This window comes from Megalopta genalis, chromosome 13, assembly GCF_051020955.1.
Source record: "Megalopta genalis isolate 19385.01 chromosome 13, iyMegGena1_principal, whole genome shotgun sequence".
In the NCBI taxonomy this organism is placed as follows: domain Eukaryota; kingdom Metazoa; phylum Arthropoda; class Insecta; order Hymenoptera; family Halictidae; genus Megalopta; species Megalopta genalis.
Window position 1 is genome coordinate 8,135,482 of NC_135025.1, and position 16,370 is coordinate 8,151,851.

Sequence of the window (16,370 nt, forward strand, 5' to 3'; positions counted from 1 at the left end):
AGTTGCAATTTTTGTTTCAGAAACATGACGGAATGCACAGCGCGCTGGATCTTGGCAATAATCTTCGCCACCCTAATACTAAGACAAGGAGTTTTAGCGGGTGGCAAGAAAATTAGTCGAGACAGTGAAACGCGAGCCACAAGATCAGGTAAAATTGGCAATTTTACAAATTTTAATTTCGAAAGTCTCGTATTGTTAGCATTATAACTTGCGAACTGAAGCAGCGTTTTCGAAAAGGTATAAACACAATTATGCAGAAAATATAAATAAATTAAATTCTCTTTATCTTTCTCGTTGTTACGATACATTGGTATTATCGAATGTTATTGCAACAAAATTGCAGAAAGTTATGCAAATTTGCACTTTCAGTGAATTAAAAACTCATGTATGTATACTGTAATTTTTTACAACGTTCACGCCTCATAAATGCATAAAATTCTACACGTAGTGTAGTTGCAACGTGTAGTCAAGAGTAAAAGACACAATCACGGAATCGAGATTCGACAAAAATTTACTTTATTAGAGGTTTGTGCGTCGACGTGAATTTTTTGTCGTAGTCTATGCTCTACTTTGCGTTTGAAAAACTTGCATTCCTCAGCGAAAGAAATATAAACTCCGGATCATAAAACGATATTTCTGTTGCAACCATGTTCTTGCAAATGAGTCGGCTGGTTTATTGTGCCTTTCAAGTCATTTAAACAGAGTTTACTCGCGCGGCGGTAGACGTAATCAATTTTTACTGTTATTTAATTGCACCCTCGAAAAGAATGCGTTACTAAAATAGTCCTATAAAAAATCGATCGGCTCAAGAGAAGGTTGCAAGATAACCTTGAGTTCCACTGCAACAGGATTCGATTCTTGAACGCTGCCTTGGCATTTGTTATACTACAAATGCATACTACATTGGATCGTGGTTAATAAACAATTAGAAAAAAATATTCAACTTGTTCTACTGAATTATTTTATTTCTCAGTTTTACATACAAGAATATTTGAAAATAACTTATTTGTTATATATAAGTTGGAGTTCGATATATTAGAAATACTTGTTTGAAATAATGTTTTCTTTCGGACTAAAAGAATCTATGATAAATAATTATATCAATTCATATTTCATGTTCGTAAACTTGCATATATTATGATAACAATCGCTAAAGGTTTCAATAAATATATTTTTGCTATTTTCATCTAGTAATATAAAATAGTTTTCCTAATCGGTCTGGTAAAGTGATCTAATAAATACTAAACTTAGCATTAAAAGTCACGTGCGGTTTCATAAGAATGACAAGGCAGAATTTATTTAAACTTTTCTACATTTTTAGCTAAAACAAGTTATTCGATACTTTCCCACGGAAGGGTCTTTGTAATTTCAACTCGATAAACTTAATAAACTCAATCACCTGAACGAACTAATTTTGAACTTGAAAATGTGAAATTGATCACATCGACCGATACGGTAAGTTAAGCGTTGAAAAGTGTCATTCGATTTCGAGCAATATACGAACAAATATTTGATAGATCGCAGAATGTGGTCACCGCATTAACAATTACGGGCAACAGGCAGAAGCACGAACCGAAAGAAGCAAAGGCAATCGGTTCCTTGTGCAACAAGTGGAAGTTAATAACAGGGTACAGTTCGCCAGTTAGAAAATGTTTGTCCGTGTGACGTGTCGGTATTTAAGTTACGTGGTCGAAGAAAAGTTGTACGCCCACTACGCGTGGAAATACGAGTTTAGTTTCGGAAGGTGACGGGAACAAAAATTCCCCATGTAAACTGGATTTACTAATTTATCAGCGAACTTTCGAATGTAATTGAAAAACTCTGTATTTTCACATTTATTGGATTTCCCGTTACGTTCGCCAATTTTTTGTTCCATTAAGTAAACCGGCGATTTTATTTACCGACCTGCCGCGATGGTAGATAAAGGCAGGTGCGCATTTGCAACTTTGTTTCAGCAACTGCATCGCTACCTGAATAAAACATGCCGCTTTAAATGGTAATTCGCGCTGGCTACTGTTTAATTGCAGCAACTAAGCAGTTACGACTCGTTTTATTGTCACATCAACTTAACTGTTGCTCGAATGAATAAAGCGAGCTCGGGCTTTACTTGTCGACGTGTGGATAATTAGGTGGATCCTAGCGAAATTTTAATTTAACAAGTGCGATTTCTTATGTTCATACGATTTCTGGTGAAATGCAATCGGATGGAGCTTTTTATGCGGTTTTCCTGTAAAATTTCACTTAAAGTTTACTTCCTGAATTATATTATTAATTATTATGAAATAACTTAAATGTTATTTGATTTGTAAGAGCAAAACAGTAGGCAATATTCACATTAAATAATCGAATTAAACGAAAAAATAGTGATTGGCAAATATTAACTTGACTTTAACAACACTATGTGACTACTATCTCGTCTAAAACTATACAACTCGCTGTCGCGGACGCTATTAAAATGGTTGACGATCGAACAATTAAAAGCATAACGCAATTCTTTTTTATTTCAAATATACGTATTACCATTGAAACAACTCACCACCGGAACTTCTAGTTTATGTGCTTTAGGGTACAAGATTACAATTATCTTTAAGCAAAGAAATGTTACTCGCCATACTTAACCAAGCGTGACGAACATCTTCAACGCTCGACAAGTTCAATATCAAATATAACACGCGCGCGTATAAATATTTCCTGAGATTTTCTGAATAAGTGAAGAAGAGAATCACATCATTATAAACATCGTCAAAACACGTACCCAAAAATCCGGCAGCGAAAGATCCCCAACAAAGCCCGGCAAAGCTGTGTTTTCTCGTAGATTATTGTCTCGGGCGCGCGATAAAAATCGCGCGAGGCGCAGTTAAGGTGTCGAGCTTGATCGATCGCGGACGCGGCGAAAGCGTAAAATCCGCAGTGCAATCTAATTCGTGATCCACTCGAGTGCAGAACAGTGGCAAGTTCAGTGTTAATCTTTTCGAAGAACAACACGGCGGCCGTAAAGTTCGAATATGACAGGCGGGGCCGCTCGTACCTTGAATATTAATACCGGTAATTTGGCAGCGCGCCAAACGATATGCCGTAGACCCGATTGAAATTCGTCCGGGGGTTTGCCAGGAGTGCAACGCGCACGATCACCCGTTCGTTTACATAGTTGCCTGGTTGCATCGATGGGATCTGTCGTTGGTGTAACATTTACCGTTCCGAGAGCAGTGAAAGGGATCGGCGCGGTAGAGCGCGGAGCCTGTTTCACGATCTATTACGTCGACATTGGATCCCCGACGGCTGGGTTATGTTTGGCGAACGTTTGCCGATCCGATGGTATGCGCGATAAACAGGAAAAAGGAAAGAGCGCATCGATGCACCGACGACGGGCCCGCCGGTATTAGCGATAGTAATCGGCTGCGAATCGGCGTGTCTGTGTACTGCGCGATCAGGCCCTTCGTCGTGGGAAAATTCTCCGCGGTGTCCTTCTGCCGATACCCCGGCAGAACACAATCACGGGTATCTGTGGCATTAAACGGCCTGCGTCTTTGTCCTGATTAGAATGATCCTACTTACGTATCGACCGCCGCGCGGTTCCGGGTAAATGCCTCTCGGATAATAGTGAGGGGAACGAGCGACCGAAACGCGTTTAGCTAACTGGTGCACTGATCTGGCGACCGGTTCCCAATGGCCAGAATTCAATTTCCGTGTTCAGTGTATTCACGAAATTGTTTAGCGAAAATATTTACCACCAAGCAATAAGCGGAAATAAAAGAGCGAACTCTAGAGCTAAGAAGACAACAACTCTCTCTATTGATGAAGTAAACACCCCTATTCTCCATCAGGAGCTCATGAACCACTTAAAAAATATTGTTAGAATGCAATGAGATCAGACCTGGATCATTTCTAGTCGAACTAAAATCCATGATGTAGTCGAGGATTTTACTCAGCAAATTCCTATATTAATGGATTGAGTAGAAAGGAGAGGATAATTATGTCTCATCAGAGAACTGGCCACTCGGAGATTATGCATGAAATCGATCAAATTACTGTTCATCGCCTTCTATACGATCGTAGATGATTCGAAGTTCATAAGCGGAAGCAAGGAATTAACCCTTCCACGTCACTCACATCGGGCAAACACATCGAGAATGCCTTGGAATATTTATTCGACTCGAAACTCATCCACAAAATTTGAACCCCGTTGCTAAATGATCTGACTGTTCATTTATTCGTCGAAATTTATTTGTAGCCATCGAAATATTAGGAATTTCAAGCATGAATAAAATGAGCAATTTATTACGATAATTGAACAACATGTATATATGCATGTATTCGTATATCTTAAGCATAGACTAATAATAATAATTTCGATAAATGTATCGAAATCGGCAATCTATTATAATAGTCCGTAATACGTACATAATTAATTGTATCATCAATTCGAAAGATTCGATAAATTAGTTAAAAAGAAATCCAATTTCGTCGTTAAACAGTATTTAAAATACTATTTTCAATGCAAAGTTTAAATACATTTAGATTTGGGAATTTGTTTAAAATTTTCGAATGACACTTAAAGTAGTAGGGCACTTGAAATACTTTCCCTGCAAATTTTACGCAACACTGCACGTGAGCTATCTGATGGAACTAGACCCGATGAATAAGCCACACAAGGGAGAACTACCCAGCCGTCCAAGAAGCGGACCAACGTTCTTTGTTCTTTTTGCTGCATGTGGTCGAGTGTCGTCATGCTGCGGAATGACTTGCCCAGATCCGTTGCCGGTATATCCTGTTTTCCGCCCTATTTGATCATGCAGACGGGCGAGCTGTTATTGGCAACGCTTTCAATTAGCAATTTGATCGGATTGTAACAACTCGGTGCTTGCGACACCCTTAACATCCCGTTAACGCTGTGACTGCCAAGCCAGCAACCTGAAAAATTTAATAAAATCAAAGTATTTTCTTTCATTAAATTATAATTAATACATGAATGAAGTACATGGAACTACTTTATCAACATTCTTACGTTTTGCGTAAGAATAATATAATTCGGAAGATTTTACAGATCGGCGTCAAAATTCATATTAAAATCTGAGCTAATAATTCCGCCATCCTCGCATGAATGACGCGGCATTTAAATTGTTTAATGCGCAATAATACAGCATTTTGAGATTATGAGTGCAATAATGCAGCATTTTGGGATTATAAGCGCAATAATACAGATTTCTGGCAGTCGTTCGCTGACAAAGCTGAGTGCCAAAAATCGAAACAAAATTACGATTTTCGCGATCTTTAAATTACTTCATATCGATGACATCACAGTTCATACCAAGGTCATTGTCTAGTGGACTACTACATCTAAAAAAATTCTAGTCGTTTAGTTCAGTTTTGCAAAAATGATTGCGTTTTAAATGGTGTCCGGAAACATTTGTCCGATATTGCATCTATGAATTGAACGGAATATATAGATTTTATTATCCACTTTTCAGGAACCAAGAACGATCCTGCGGATTTAGAAGGCTCGGAGACTTCGTATAATTTACCCTTTCTGCAGAATCCTTATCATTCCATCTCTTATAAGGTGCCACCAAGTGTCAGCTTTTTCCCAAGTTTTACGGCTAGTAAAGCGAATAGGTGAGTATAACGCGACTTTAATTTTGTATGTTATTAAATTCTGAATGTGTTCGAAGATTTCATCAAATATATTCCTGACAATTTTTTTGTGAAATAAACTTTTAGTACGCAACTAAGAAAGTATTCGATACAAAACGCATTTTTTAAATTTTCTTTATAGGCTCTCGGATAAAAAGCTGAAAGATGTGAGCCTTCTATCTGTTTTGTCATTCCAATAGCAGAATTGAAAAAGTATTTTAGACATTGCCTAGTAGACAAGTCCTTCTTCTGTCATTTAAAAAATATTCCAGTCGTTTAGCCTAGTTTTAAAAAATTTATTGCATTTTAAAAGGCTCACGAACACTTTTGTCACATTATAAATTATATAATGAAATATTCACATATTTATATTCAAGTTTGAAATCGAAATGAAAATAAAATCTATTAATCAATTACGTAATGTATATAAATTAAATGTACGTAATTAAATTTCTATTCTATAAATTCCATATCTGTTCCATAAAAACACTTTTATAGCGACAATGGCTAAAAAATCGCGCCAGTAGTACTAACGGACTTCTTTTCAGAAACGAGAGGTACCTGTACAATTTTAACTTCGCTCAAAATTTCACGAGCAACATTCATCAAGAAATTAGATGTGGCGATACCTATCCACGTGGTTGCCTGGATTCGAGATACAGATCTTACGACGGTTCTTGTAATAATCTTTATCATCCCACGTGGGGCATGGCAAACACGAGATATGGACGGCTGTTACCCGCAAATTATGGCGACGGTAAGTATTATGTACACATTAAAGGCTAAAGTAATGGTGTGACATATACTCCTCGTCAAAAAGAGTGTAGTTCTCCTTCAATAACGAGTAATGTCCAAATATTAGGAGCTCGAGATATGCGATTCGTTGTAAATAAATCACATCGTAGGGTTTCGAATGCAACAGTATAGTAATGAAGTAATAATGAACACATATCGTAAACCTGCAATTTTATTCATTGAATATGATATACTTATTTAATAGTGATAATATTTATTTCAGTACTTTGTTTACTATTACCTGCAGTATGTGATTTGCCACTGATTTATACAGATTTTTGATATACTTTCGTCCTAAGTCAGGGCTCGGAATTAACCAGCACGCAATATGGGGATCGCGAGAGCTACGCCTCCTGATTCCCGTCGCGCGTCTCGCTCCCCAATGATCGCCTAAATGCTACAAACATTACGCTACCACCACCCATTTGTCGTCACATCGTTAACATTGTCTCTTTTCGTACGTCTCCTAATGTTTGGATATTGCTCGTGCTATACATGCGCTACTGAGAAATTAAAAAGTGTACACTTGAGCTATCTTTTCGACGAGGAGTGCGCCTACAAAAGTCATTCACCGTTAATCTTGATCATTAATACTGTCGCACTTGTATTATCATTTTGGTCTCTATTTCATGATGTCTTTTACAATCATTCTTACGCATGCCAAGCTATACTAAATTAACAGCGATGCTATCACTTCTTTCAAACTATCTTCTAACTCTGTCGACTCTTTAGCAAACGGCCAGCAAACTCTGAAGCGTTACCAAAGGTAATATGATAATTCGACACAATTTTCACATTGCTACATTCGTATACATTCAACAAATCCCTAGAAACTTAAACGTGATGCAAGTGAATCAACGTTTCTTGCTTGCACAATGATCTGCGTTCCATGAAATATTTGTCGGCGAATACTTTCCAACGTCTATTAAAATTTTTTTGAAACGAGTCCAAGGAAACGTTAACAATGTTAATAAATTGCACGAAGAACGAAACCACGTAGTCCTTTTGTTAAACTTTTCTTGAACTTCGCGTAAGAAACGATTGAGGAAATAGTAGTTCGAGTAACAGATTGTAAGCAAACTCGGAGTGGTACGCTTCAGTGAGCCTTTCTTTAGTAGAGAGATAAACGGCACCCGATGACATTCGTTACAGTTCTCTTAGTTCGTGAACGCACAAGTTACTTCCGCGATCATTGCAAAAATACCGTGTACACTCTATCTGGCTCTCCCTCCCTCTCTCACTCTCACTCTCTGACCGACTTCATTCTACTCGGCCGGCCATGTTTTGTTTGGCCGTCATAAACAATTATGCACAACAGTCCGTTTATTATAGCGCAACGGACTTTTTACCAGCGATCTATCGATTTCTCTTGTCAAATTGCCGCGGATAAACATTTCTAATGGAACGGCCACTTCTTACAGCACTCTTACACCCGATGTGTTACGTCGATCATTCGCTTTCTTTCCACATGATTGACACAGCGGTTTCCTCGAACTTCTTCTCAGTCCCCGATTAACGTGCACAAAACAATTGCTTCTCGTTGAATCGACATTGTATCGGGTCTCCATTGAATGCCGTAATTACAATCAAATGTAGACTTTATTACAGTGCTTTAACGCGCGTAACAAACGTACCACGCCAGAACGAACAATAACATAAAATCAATAATAACAAAAACGAGATTTATGTACTCGTCGAGTTATAGTCGTGAATTCGCATTGACAGAATGGCACAAATGCCTTTTATACTTTCAGCACATTGTCTACGTATATAATTAATTAACCATTTTCTCGTCGATTCTCATGATGTTGGCAACTTCCTAATTTCATAATGTTACGGTGGTATGTTTTGTCAGTTGCGTAAGTATTGGAATTCAAATGAAACGTGAAATAAATTCAGAAATGTGTTAGGAAATTTTGTAGAAGATATTGAATCAATATTCTTCAAAGTCCGTCGAGATTAATGGACCATTGGCGTTTTAACAAGGCACTGAAACCGGTAATATAGTGGCAGCTTTTTATGAAGAATCGTATTCAGTTATGGTAGACGTAATAATGGGGGACTGGGTGAAGGTTGACGTATTTTGAAGGGAAAAGATCCTGCAGATGGTAGTAAATGTTGGGTATACCAATTAATTATTGGCCCTTCGTTAACAACAATTATTTACGTAAAGGTTTATTATGGGTATCGATTAATTTATATTAACGTTTTTGGTTTATGGATCGGAGACGATCCATGGTTTTCTTTGATAAAAAAAAGATACATTATTTAAGTACATTAATGCAAAATATATACTAATCTATATTAGTGATTCTGACTAGGAATTAATTTGTGCAGGTAATGCTGTTTTATTAACCTTCATTAAGCATTTCATGTTAATATTATATTCTTGAATAAAAATTTGTAACTTTTCTATTTCATGAAAGAGCATACGAATAATATGATTTTGTAAAACATGTGCACATCTGTTCTTTATCGTTGATCTTGATGGATGTCGATTTTCGTATTGGTCATTATTTCTTATCAAGATAAGCAAGCTTCTTTGTTGCGATCTCGAAATTCTACGTAATTAGACAATTTTGTTATAAAAATCATGTAGCTTCTTTCATATAATTAAAATAGATAGTAAAAGTGTACCGACTGATCTTCTATTTCACCACTTTATTAAAAAGATCAATTTTACCGCATTCATCGAAATTGTTTTGAAATATGGACATTTATTAAAAATAGAACAGAACTCGATTGAAAGTGAGCCGGATATCCAACTGGTAGTTCTGACAGATAATCGGACTGAGATTGTAAAAATTTTCTTGTTCGGTTTATCGTGTAATCGGAACACCGTTGTAATCGGCGTGAGAACACGAAAATCTTGTAACACAGCGAACACCGCACACATTGTTGCAGTAATTTTTTTCAAGACCACTGCCCATAAATAACTCATTGGTCGAGTCACGCTTCGTTTCATTCCAGTCAACGGAACGTGCGTTCTATATTGAAAGCGCATTAGGCGAATCTTGATTTTACAATTTTTTCGTGTGATTGCTTCACCGTTGCGTGTACACGCAGAACAAACTAGAGCGAATTCAGTTTTAAGATGTATCGTTAAAAACAGTTAAAAATTTGCAATCAATGTAACGTCTAATTTATTCAGAAACTCGTGGTTATATTAAATGTTACTGAAGCTTGTATGCAAATTGAAATTTGTAAAAATTAATCGACCGAAGCGGGACACGATTTCAATTTGTTTCTCTGTTGCAGAATATTAACTGCAACATTGCTTTATTACAATTATTTCAAATGTTTGTCATATCGAGGTAATTAACTTTTAAGTTTCGAAATTTTTATTTGGATTTTGTACGCGCTGAGGCTTTGTGCTTGGGTCGAGACGGACCCGACACTGCAATATTCAAATCCATGCAATATTTTCTGATATATCATTGAGCAACAAAAGTGCCTTAAAATCTTCAGTATTCCTATTAATAATAAATTTGTTAAAATTGTTAAGGAAAGAAACTTTGATACTGTTTTAATAGCTTACAGTTAATGCGGAATTTATGCTGCATAAACGTTCATAATATTTACTATTTTTATAACATCCATGAAATCATTATTGTTCATATGTTCGCGGTTACTCTCATTCTTTATTATTTTATTTATTCTCTGGACGTAAATTGTACGAAACGTAACTAGTTATACGACTAAAATTATCTGTTTCTATAAAAGTTATAGTGAAATTATCATCATCCAGCATGTATTTATATAGCACTCTCTGTCTTCTTTGAAAAGACATTTGCACAAATTTTACTTAAATGTATACGTTTTCCAAAACCGTGTTTGCACATATAACTTGACAGTCCATATCTTTCAATAAACGGTAATTAAATTGAACTAATTTATGTCACCAAATAATTATCACTATTACACTTAATAAAAATAGCATTTCCTACCAATAATAACTAATCGATAGGACTCCCCTTCGCAAACTAGTTCAATCGAGCAACCCACGTTCATTGCATATCATTTGTCACACCAATTACTCAGATCCTGATTTCCATAAAAACTGTGCAACATAACTCTAACGGAGAGCATGCGTATTTTTTAATCATTCCATCGTAATAAAACCAATCGCAAACGAAAACCGTGCATTGCAACGGAGACACGTACGTCACTGGTTTGCACGTACGCCCGTGAAATAATTGAAACGCAATTTAGTAAGAAAACGTTCATCGTTTCGGATGAATTCACTGGCATTAGACTCATAGCCTTATTGCACAGCAGGCGATGTTAACCATAACATTACTCTCCCGTTGAGTCACTAATAACACCTGAATTAACTAACGCGGATTCCCAACGTTCTGAATATTCATCGCAACGAGTCCCTCCCATTGTGAAGAAATTCAAATGCGAAAGAATGAGCCACAGTGGAACGAGCTAGGTATAAATCATATTTTTATTCCCGCAAGAACGGCTATTAAATCCGCAGGTTTCAACGTCGCGACGATTATTTTCCGATTAATGACCGGACGCGAATGGAAAAAATGAATGCTTTTTTTCTCGGATCGAAGGCCCAAGGATTTCGAGCGAGCAGTCTCCATTCCGCGCGAAAATCTGACTCAACGGTGAAAAATGCAATAACAATATGTACATCGTTGCAAGCTCGTTGCAGCTGTTTCGTGATCAACTTCGACAACTCCTAAATAATTAATGCACTCCTCGCTCGCTACTTTCGAACCTGCGTTCCCAACTAGACGCAAGTTCATAACAAAATTCCACACACTTCTACCGAAAGGTTGAAGTCAATCATTTAATTGTACCCGTTTTTTTATACCAGAACAAAGACGTTGTGCTGATAATGAGAGCAGGAAAAATGCTGTGTTGCTTCATGCTCGTGCTTTCCATTTTTATTTTCGTTTCCAGTTGTAATTCTCGTGCTTGGTGATTTCGTTACGACAATGTGGAAGATACGGCTCATAAAGAAAAAATTTCGTATCGTGGTAGGAATTAACCTAACGTGACAGCGTAATTCGCGTAGATATGCTTTCGAATCAAGTCGGATTTCGACATCGGTGCAGCTGTGAAGTCAATTTCCGTGTCTCGTTTCAGTTTTGCTTGGGATCCTATTTTGTCACGCACGTTGTAGCTTTTTATTGTTTATCGATCATTAGTAGACTGCGAATCTTTATACTAAATAAAAATTCTCTGCGTGGCACAATGGTCTCGATCGAAGCATTAGCTGTTCGCGATGATTTTTGCGATGTTTCAAGACGTAAAGACCGTTTTATGCAGGTCGTTGAATTTATCTTGACGTCAGCTGTAACATTATGAATTAATTCTGTTAATTTATAATTTTTATATTTTAATAAATTGATAATCGCGAAACAATAAACCCTTGACGGGTTCATTTATGACGTTTTTAAAATAATTTACGTCCATTGTTTACTTCACCCCCTGTATTTACCGATTTGTGTTCCACTTACTCGCTTTTGTCGTAAATTCATAAAATCAGCAATCTAATCATCGATTGCTTCTATTATCGTACACTTAATCATACTTTTCTTTCTGTACACAATATTGAAATGAAAATATTGTCGTTACATAAATGCTTTTATCTTTTTACATCTTTAAAAAGATATTCATGCTGCAACAGATTTTTAATTATGGACTGCAGTGATAAGAATGCTGTTGACAAAATTTCGGGGGTGCGTTTGTGTGAATGCATAGCTAAAATACTAATCGATTTATACGTACTACGAGCAAGCATAGTTTTACTTTTATTGTATTATAGCTGCTATTTATATATATATGCTTGATCTTTTCGTAACATTTCGTGATATTAGATTGAGTCATAAGTAATTTCCACGCACTATGAGGTATCACTTCAGTAGCATGATTAGTATGACTCATGCTTGTTTAGCTGAAGAAATGGAACAGGTATGTACACACGTCAGAGAATATATAATACAGTAATTAATTGCGAATTGCCATAACTGTTAAAATTGTAATTTAAAGAAAAATTAATGCAAACTGAATTTAATCAATGCAACGCATAAAGGAAACATGTATATTGGTCAAAGTAAATGTCAATAACTTCAATTGTTTAAATATTCATCATTACTCTATCACGTCGCGTCATTAAATACAATTATTGTCATTGTAAGGAAATTAAATTTCATTCAGTGAAATACAATAAATTCCATGTTTGGTTGAAGAGAAGATCAAATCGGTGTATAATCAAGGGTCATTAATTGCACCAGGTACGTATACGGAGACTTCGTGTTTCGATGCTATAAACTTTACGCAGCACGTTACAATCTTTTGTGCAATTAAGCATCAAGTGTTATCAGAGTTTAAGATTTGTAACAGTTTCGTTGCAGCGAAGATTTACTAATCAGATCGTTCACTGTTATTTCAAACCAGACAGTTTGTTACAAAAACTTGATTTTTGTACATTTACATTTGTACATTACATTTTGTATATTTACGATAACGATAAACAAACGAAATACCAAAAATGTAGATCTATTGAAATGATTCCAACGAGAAACAGGTTTACATTTAACTTCTGCTCTTTGCAGTCTTCTTAGAATATGTTTATTTCGCATGAAGGTCCGTGAGCTATTTATAACATAGTATTCTGTTAAAAAATATTTGTGTTAAAACTTTACTCCGTTACAAGATATTTCTTTGTTTAAGATGCTTGAATAAAGATACATCAGGTTCTTGGAAAAATGCTGAACCTCCCGCGAATGTTAATCGAGAGATAATTGGTGTTGAGAAAAGTGTAGTTGCATCGTCGATGCGGAATTCTTGCGACATTCGAATAAAAAGTACCGGCAGGAAGCTAATTGAAGTATGAATTTTTATGATAACTAAATTTGAATGTCATGAGCTAAATACCGCTATACCATTCATACGAAATACATATGAATGACTGAAATTGTAAACATTCGTTTCTAGAAAGTCGAACAAACGCGAAACCTGTTTCTCACGAATTGACCATAGTAAATAATGATTGTATAAGAAAATGTTTCACGGTACATTCGTCATTCCCGAGTATTTCCTATTCTTCATGGTTTGACACTTCATTACGTCGGTATTTTCCTCTGTTATGAGCGGAGAATATTAAAATCGTCATCGCGGTTTTTAATACTTTCACGATGAACGGAATACCGATGAAATTCGATCCGGTATCTTGTCCGTTCCGCGTTCCAATTTTTTATCTATCCGAATATTTTATGATTGCGCAGCGAAAGAGAGCTCTAATTGTAAAAATTAACAATATATCTGTCGGAGCCGGCAATATTAACCTACATCCGCCTGAACAGTGTACATAAATGTTATTTATCGAAGTTCAATGGGACATGTATCGTTAAACCTTATAATTGATAATTTAATTAATTTCTCTGTGGGATTAGATATAATAACGGCACGCGAATCTCCGTCAAATTATTATAATTAACTTAGACGAAAAGGTTGCATTCGTTGCGTTATTGTCATAATTAGTTCATAATATATTCGTAACGGTAAACAAGTAGAACAGTGACAAGTAACATCGAAAAGGTAGTATATAAAACAGGATGTTACTGTGTTAAAAAATATAAAATGATAATGAAGCTTTTGTATCGGAAAAAAATCGTTCTTGTTCACATAAAATATTAAAAATAGTAAAATATTTTGAATAGCGATTAAAATGTTTGAAACAGCGTAACTATGAAAATGTGAAAGGAACGATGTTTAAAAATTGTTAGACAAGTTAATTTTCTAGCAAACAATTATTTCTCACTTATATAGGGTTATGAAACGAATTATTATCGGTCACCATGAATTACTAATTAAGTTGGACTCCTTTTTATTTCATTCTGGTGCAATTATATTTCACCTAATTTTAATGTTATCTTAGCTTGTAAAATTAATTATTGAAGGTACATTAGGGTTGTCACAAATGGGAATATTAAAAGTTCAATTTTACGAAAATGGTTCGTGTGAAAAGCGACGCATTCTGTGACGTGCATGCTCAATCGAATTGCACAAAACAATAGTAAAAGTATGTAGTTGTTACCATCCAATAATCGTTGCCTGTAATTAATTCTCTATTGATATATGTAAATATGCGTTTACGTGATGCAGGAATTCGATCGCCTACGACTTCAGTGACTGGAACACAACTACCGCCTTCTCGATTGGTTAGTACTACTTTGTTTCCACCTGTGGATGTTGACGATCCGATATGGACATTGGCGGCGATGCAATGGGGACAAATAATTACTCACGACATGGCCCTGATTGACGGAACTACTCAATCAAGTAAATCTACGTTACCACGATAAATAGCGCAGTCAAACAACTTTCATACGCTCCGTTACCTTACACTACCTGGCACATTCTTCATCTCGAGATTTTGACACGTGCAAATATGAATTATTACCTTGAAATTAATTTCGAGTATACCTGTAAATATTATATATATATTATAGAAATTTGTTTGGAGATACGTACTATATGGTGGTCATATATATATATACATATATACATATATATTAGTATATATTACATATATATTACATATATTATATATATATGACCACCATATAGTACGTATCTCCAAACAAATTTCTATAATATTTCGTTGAAACATATTAATGTTTGTGAGCACAGTGGCTGACGAAGAGAAAACTAAAAATGGTGTTTTTTGATACAAATTCTTTGATATTCATACAACTTCGTCATTTTGATCCACTGTGCGTCGCATTGGCAGCGAAAGTGTTATTATTATTATTATGCGATTACATACGATTACAGTAGACCACTGACAATTTTTCTCCAATTAGAGGCACACGCGACGCAGTGCTGCACCCCCGATGGGCAATTAGTAGACCCACTGCTGAGTCACGGTCAATGCTACCCTATACTGATCCCTTTCGACGACCACGTCTTCAGCAAGGCCAACATAAGGTGTATGAACTTTGTTCGTAGTACGACTGACCTTGACCGTGGCTGCTCCTCGGAATACAAACCAGCAGAACAGGTTTGTTGTCCCCTCATACTCGTTTATAATATAGTCCTCGAGAATGAACCGATTAAGGTAAGATTAGGAACATAAGTATAGGGCTCGCAAGCGTCAATTATTCTATCAAAGCATTCAATTGAGTACCCGTGAATGAAACTTGCATTTACGTGCATTCGAGAGAATGTCTCGAGCATTTCCGCCAATCATCGATTGCATCACCGATTAACATTCTGCACGCTGGCATAAAGGGTACCCTGACAGTTAGCGGCCTGCCTGGGGAAAGTGATCGAGGCGGTATCATAATTAATTGCTCGTCGTAAAATGGAGATTACTTTAATACTCTGCTGCTGTGTTCGTATTTATGAAATAGAAAGGTATGAATCGTTTAACTCGATTATTTGAAGTGATTCGTTAATACTAAACTCGTCGTTGATTATTTTTACAATTTGTACAATTTAATTATAGAAGTGCTTTTATATCAGAATAATCGTATATTTTCCATTATCTAGAATTTTCTCAGTGGTTATTGTTGAACTCATGCGAATGAGATCAGTTTTGTCATTTTTATTGAAAAGTTACTTCGTTCAGACACATATAACAATTCAAATCACGTACAATCTATATACATCTTTTAATTTAATATCCTTAAAGAATTCTTTAACGATCATTTCACTGTATTTTCATGCAACGAGGTCATGATACAGCATTGCATATCAGCGTGTCATTTGTGTACTGGAAGTGCATAATAATTATGAGCAATTTATATGATTTCAAGATAAAATAAATGCGGCTTTTAACATACTGAATTTTCATATAACATCACATTTTTAATTAAATTTAATTCGATGTACCAGCACCAGCATTTAAACTCTACTGCTCGTAGAACATGCTCGCACTTAGCATACGTGTTATTTCAACAGTCGTGAAATATCTCGAG

At 36.0% G+C, this 16,370-nt stretch overlaps 1 protein-coding gene across 1 annotated transcript in view; it reads left to right on the forward strand.

Annotated features, from left to right (window-relative positions):
* LOC117224401 (peroxidase) overlaps positions 1 to 16,370 on the forward strand; it is a 47,622-nt gene that overhangs the window by 24,114 nt on the left and 7,138 nt on the right. The window contains exons 2-6 of the mRNA XM_033477319.2: positions 21 to 148; positions 5,469 to 5,613; positions 6,180 to 6,388; positions 14,554 to 14,730; positions 15,255 to 15,451. Of these exons, the coding sequence (XP_033333210.2) occupies positions 25 to 148; positions 5,469 to 5,613; positions 6,180 to 6,388; positions 14,554 to 14,730; positions 15,255 to 15,451 (852 nt within the window). The 5' untranslated portion in view covers positions 21 to 24. The remainder of the gene's footprint in view (positions 1 to 20; positions 149 to 5,468; positions 5,614 to 6,179; positions 6,389 to 14,553; positions 14,731 to 15,254; positions 15,452 to 16,370) is intronic.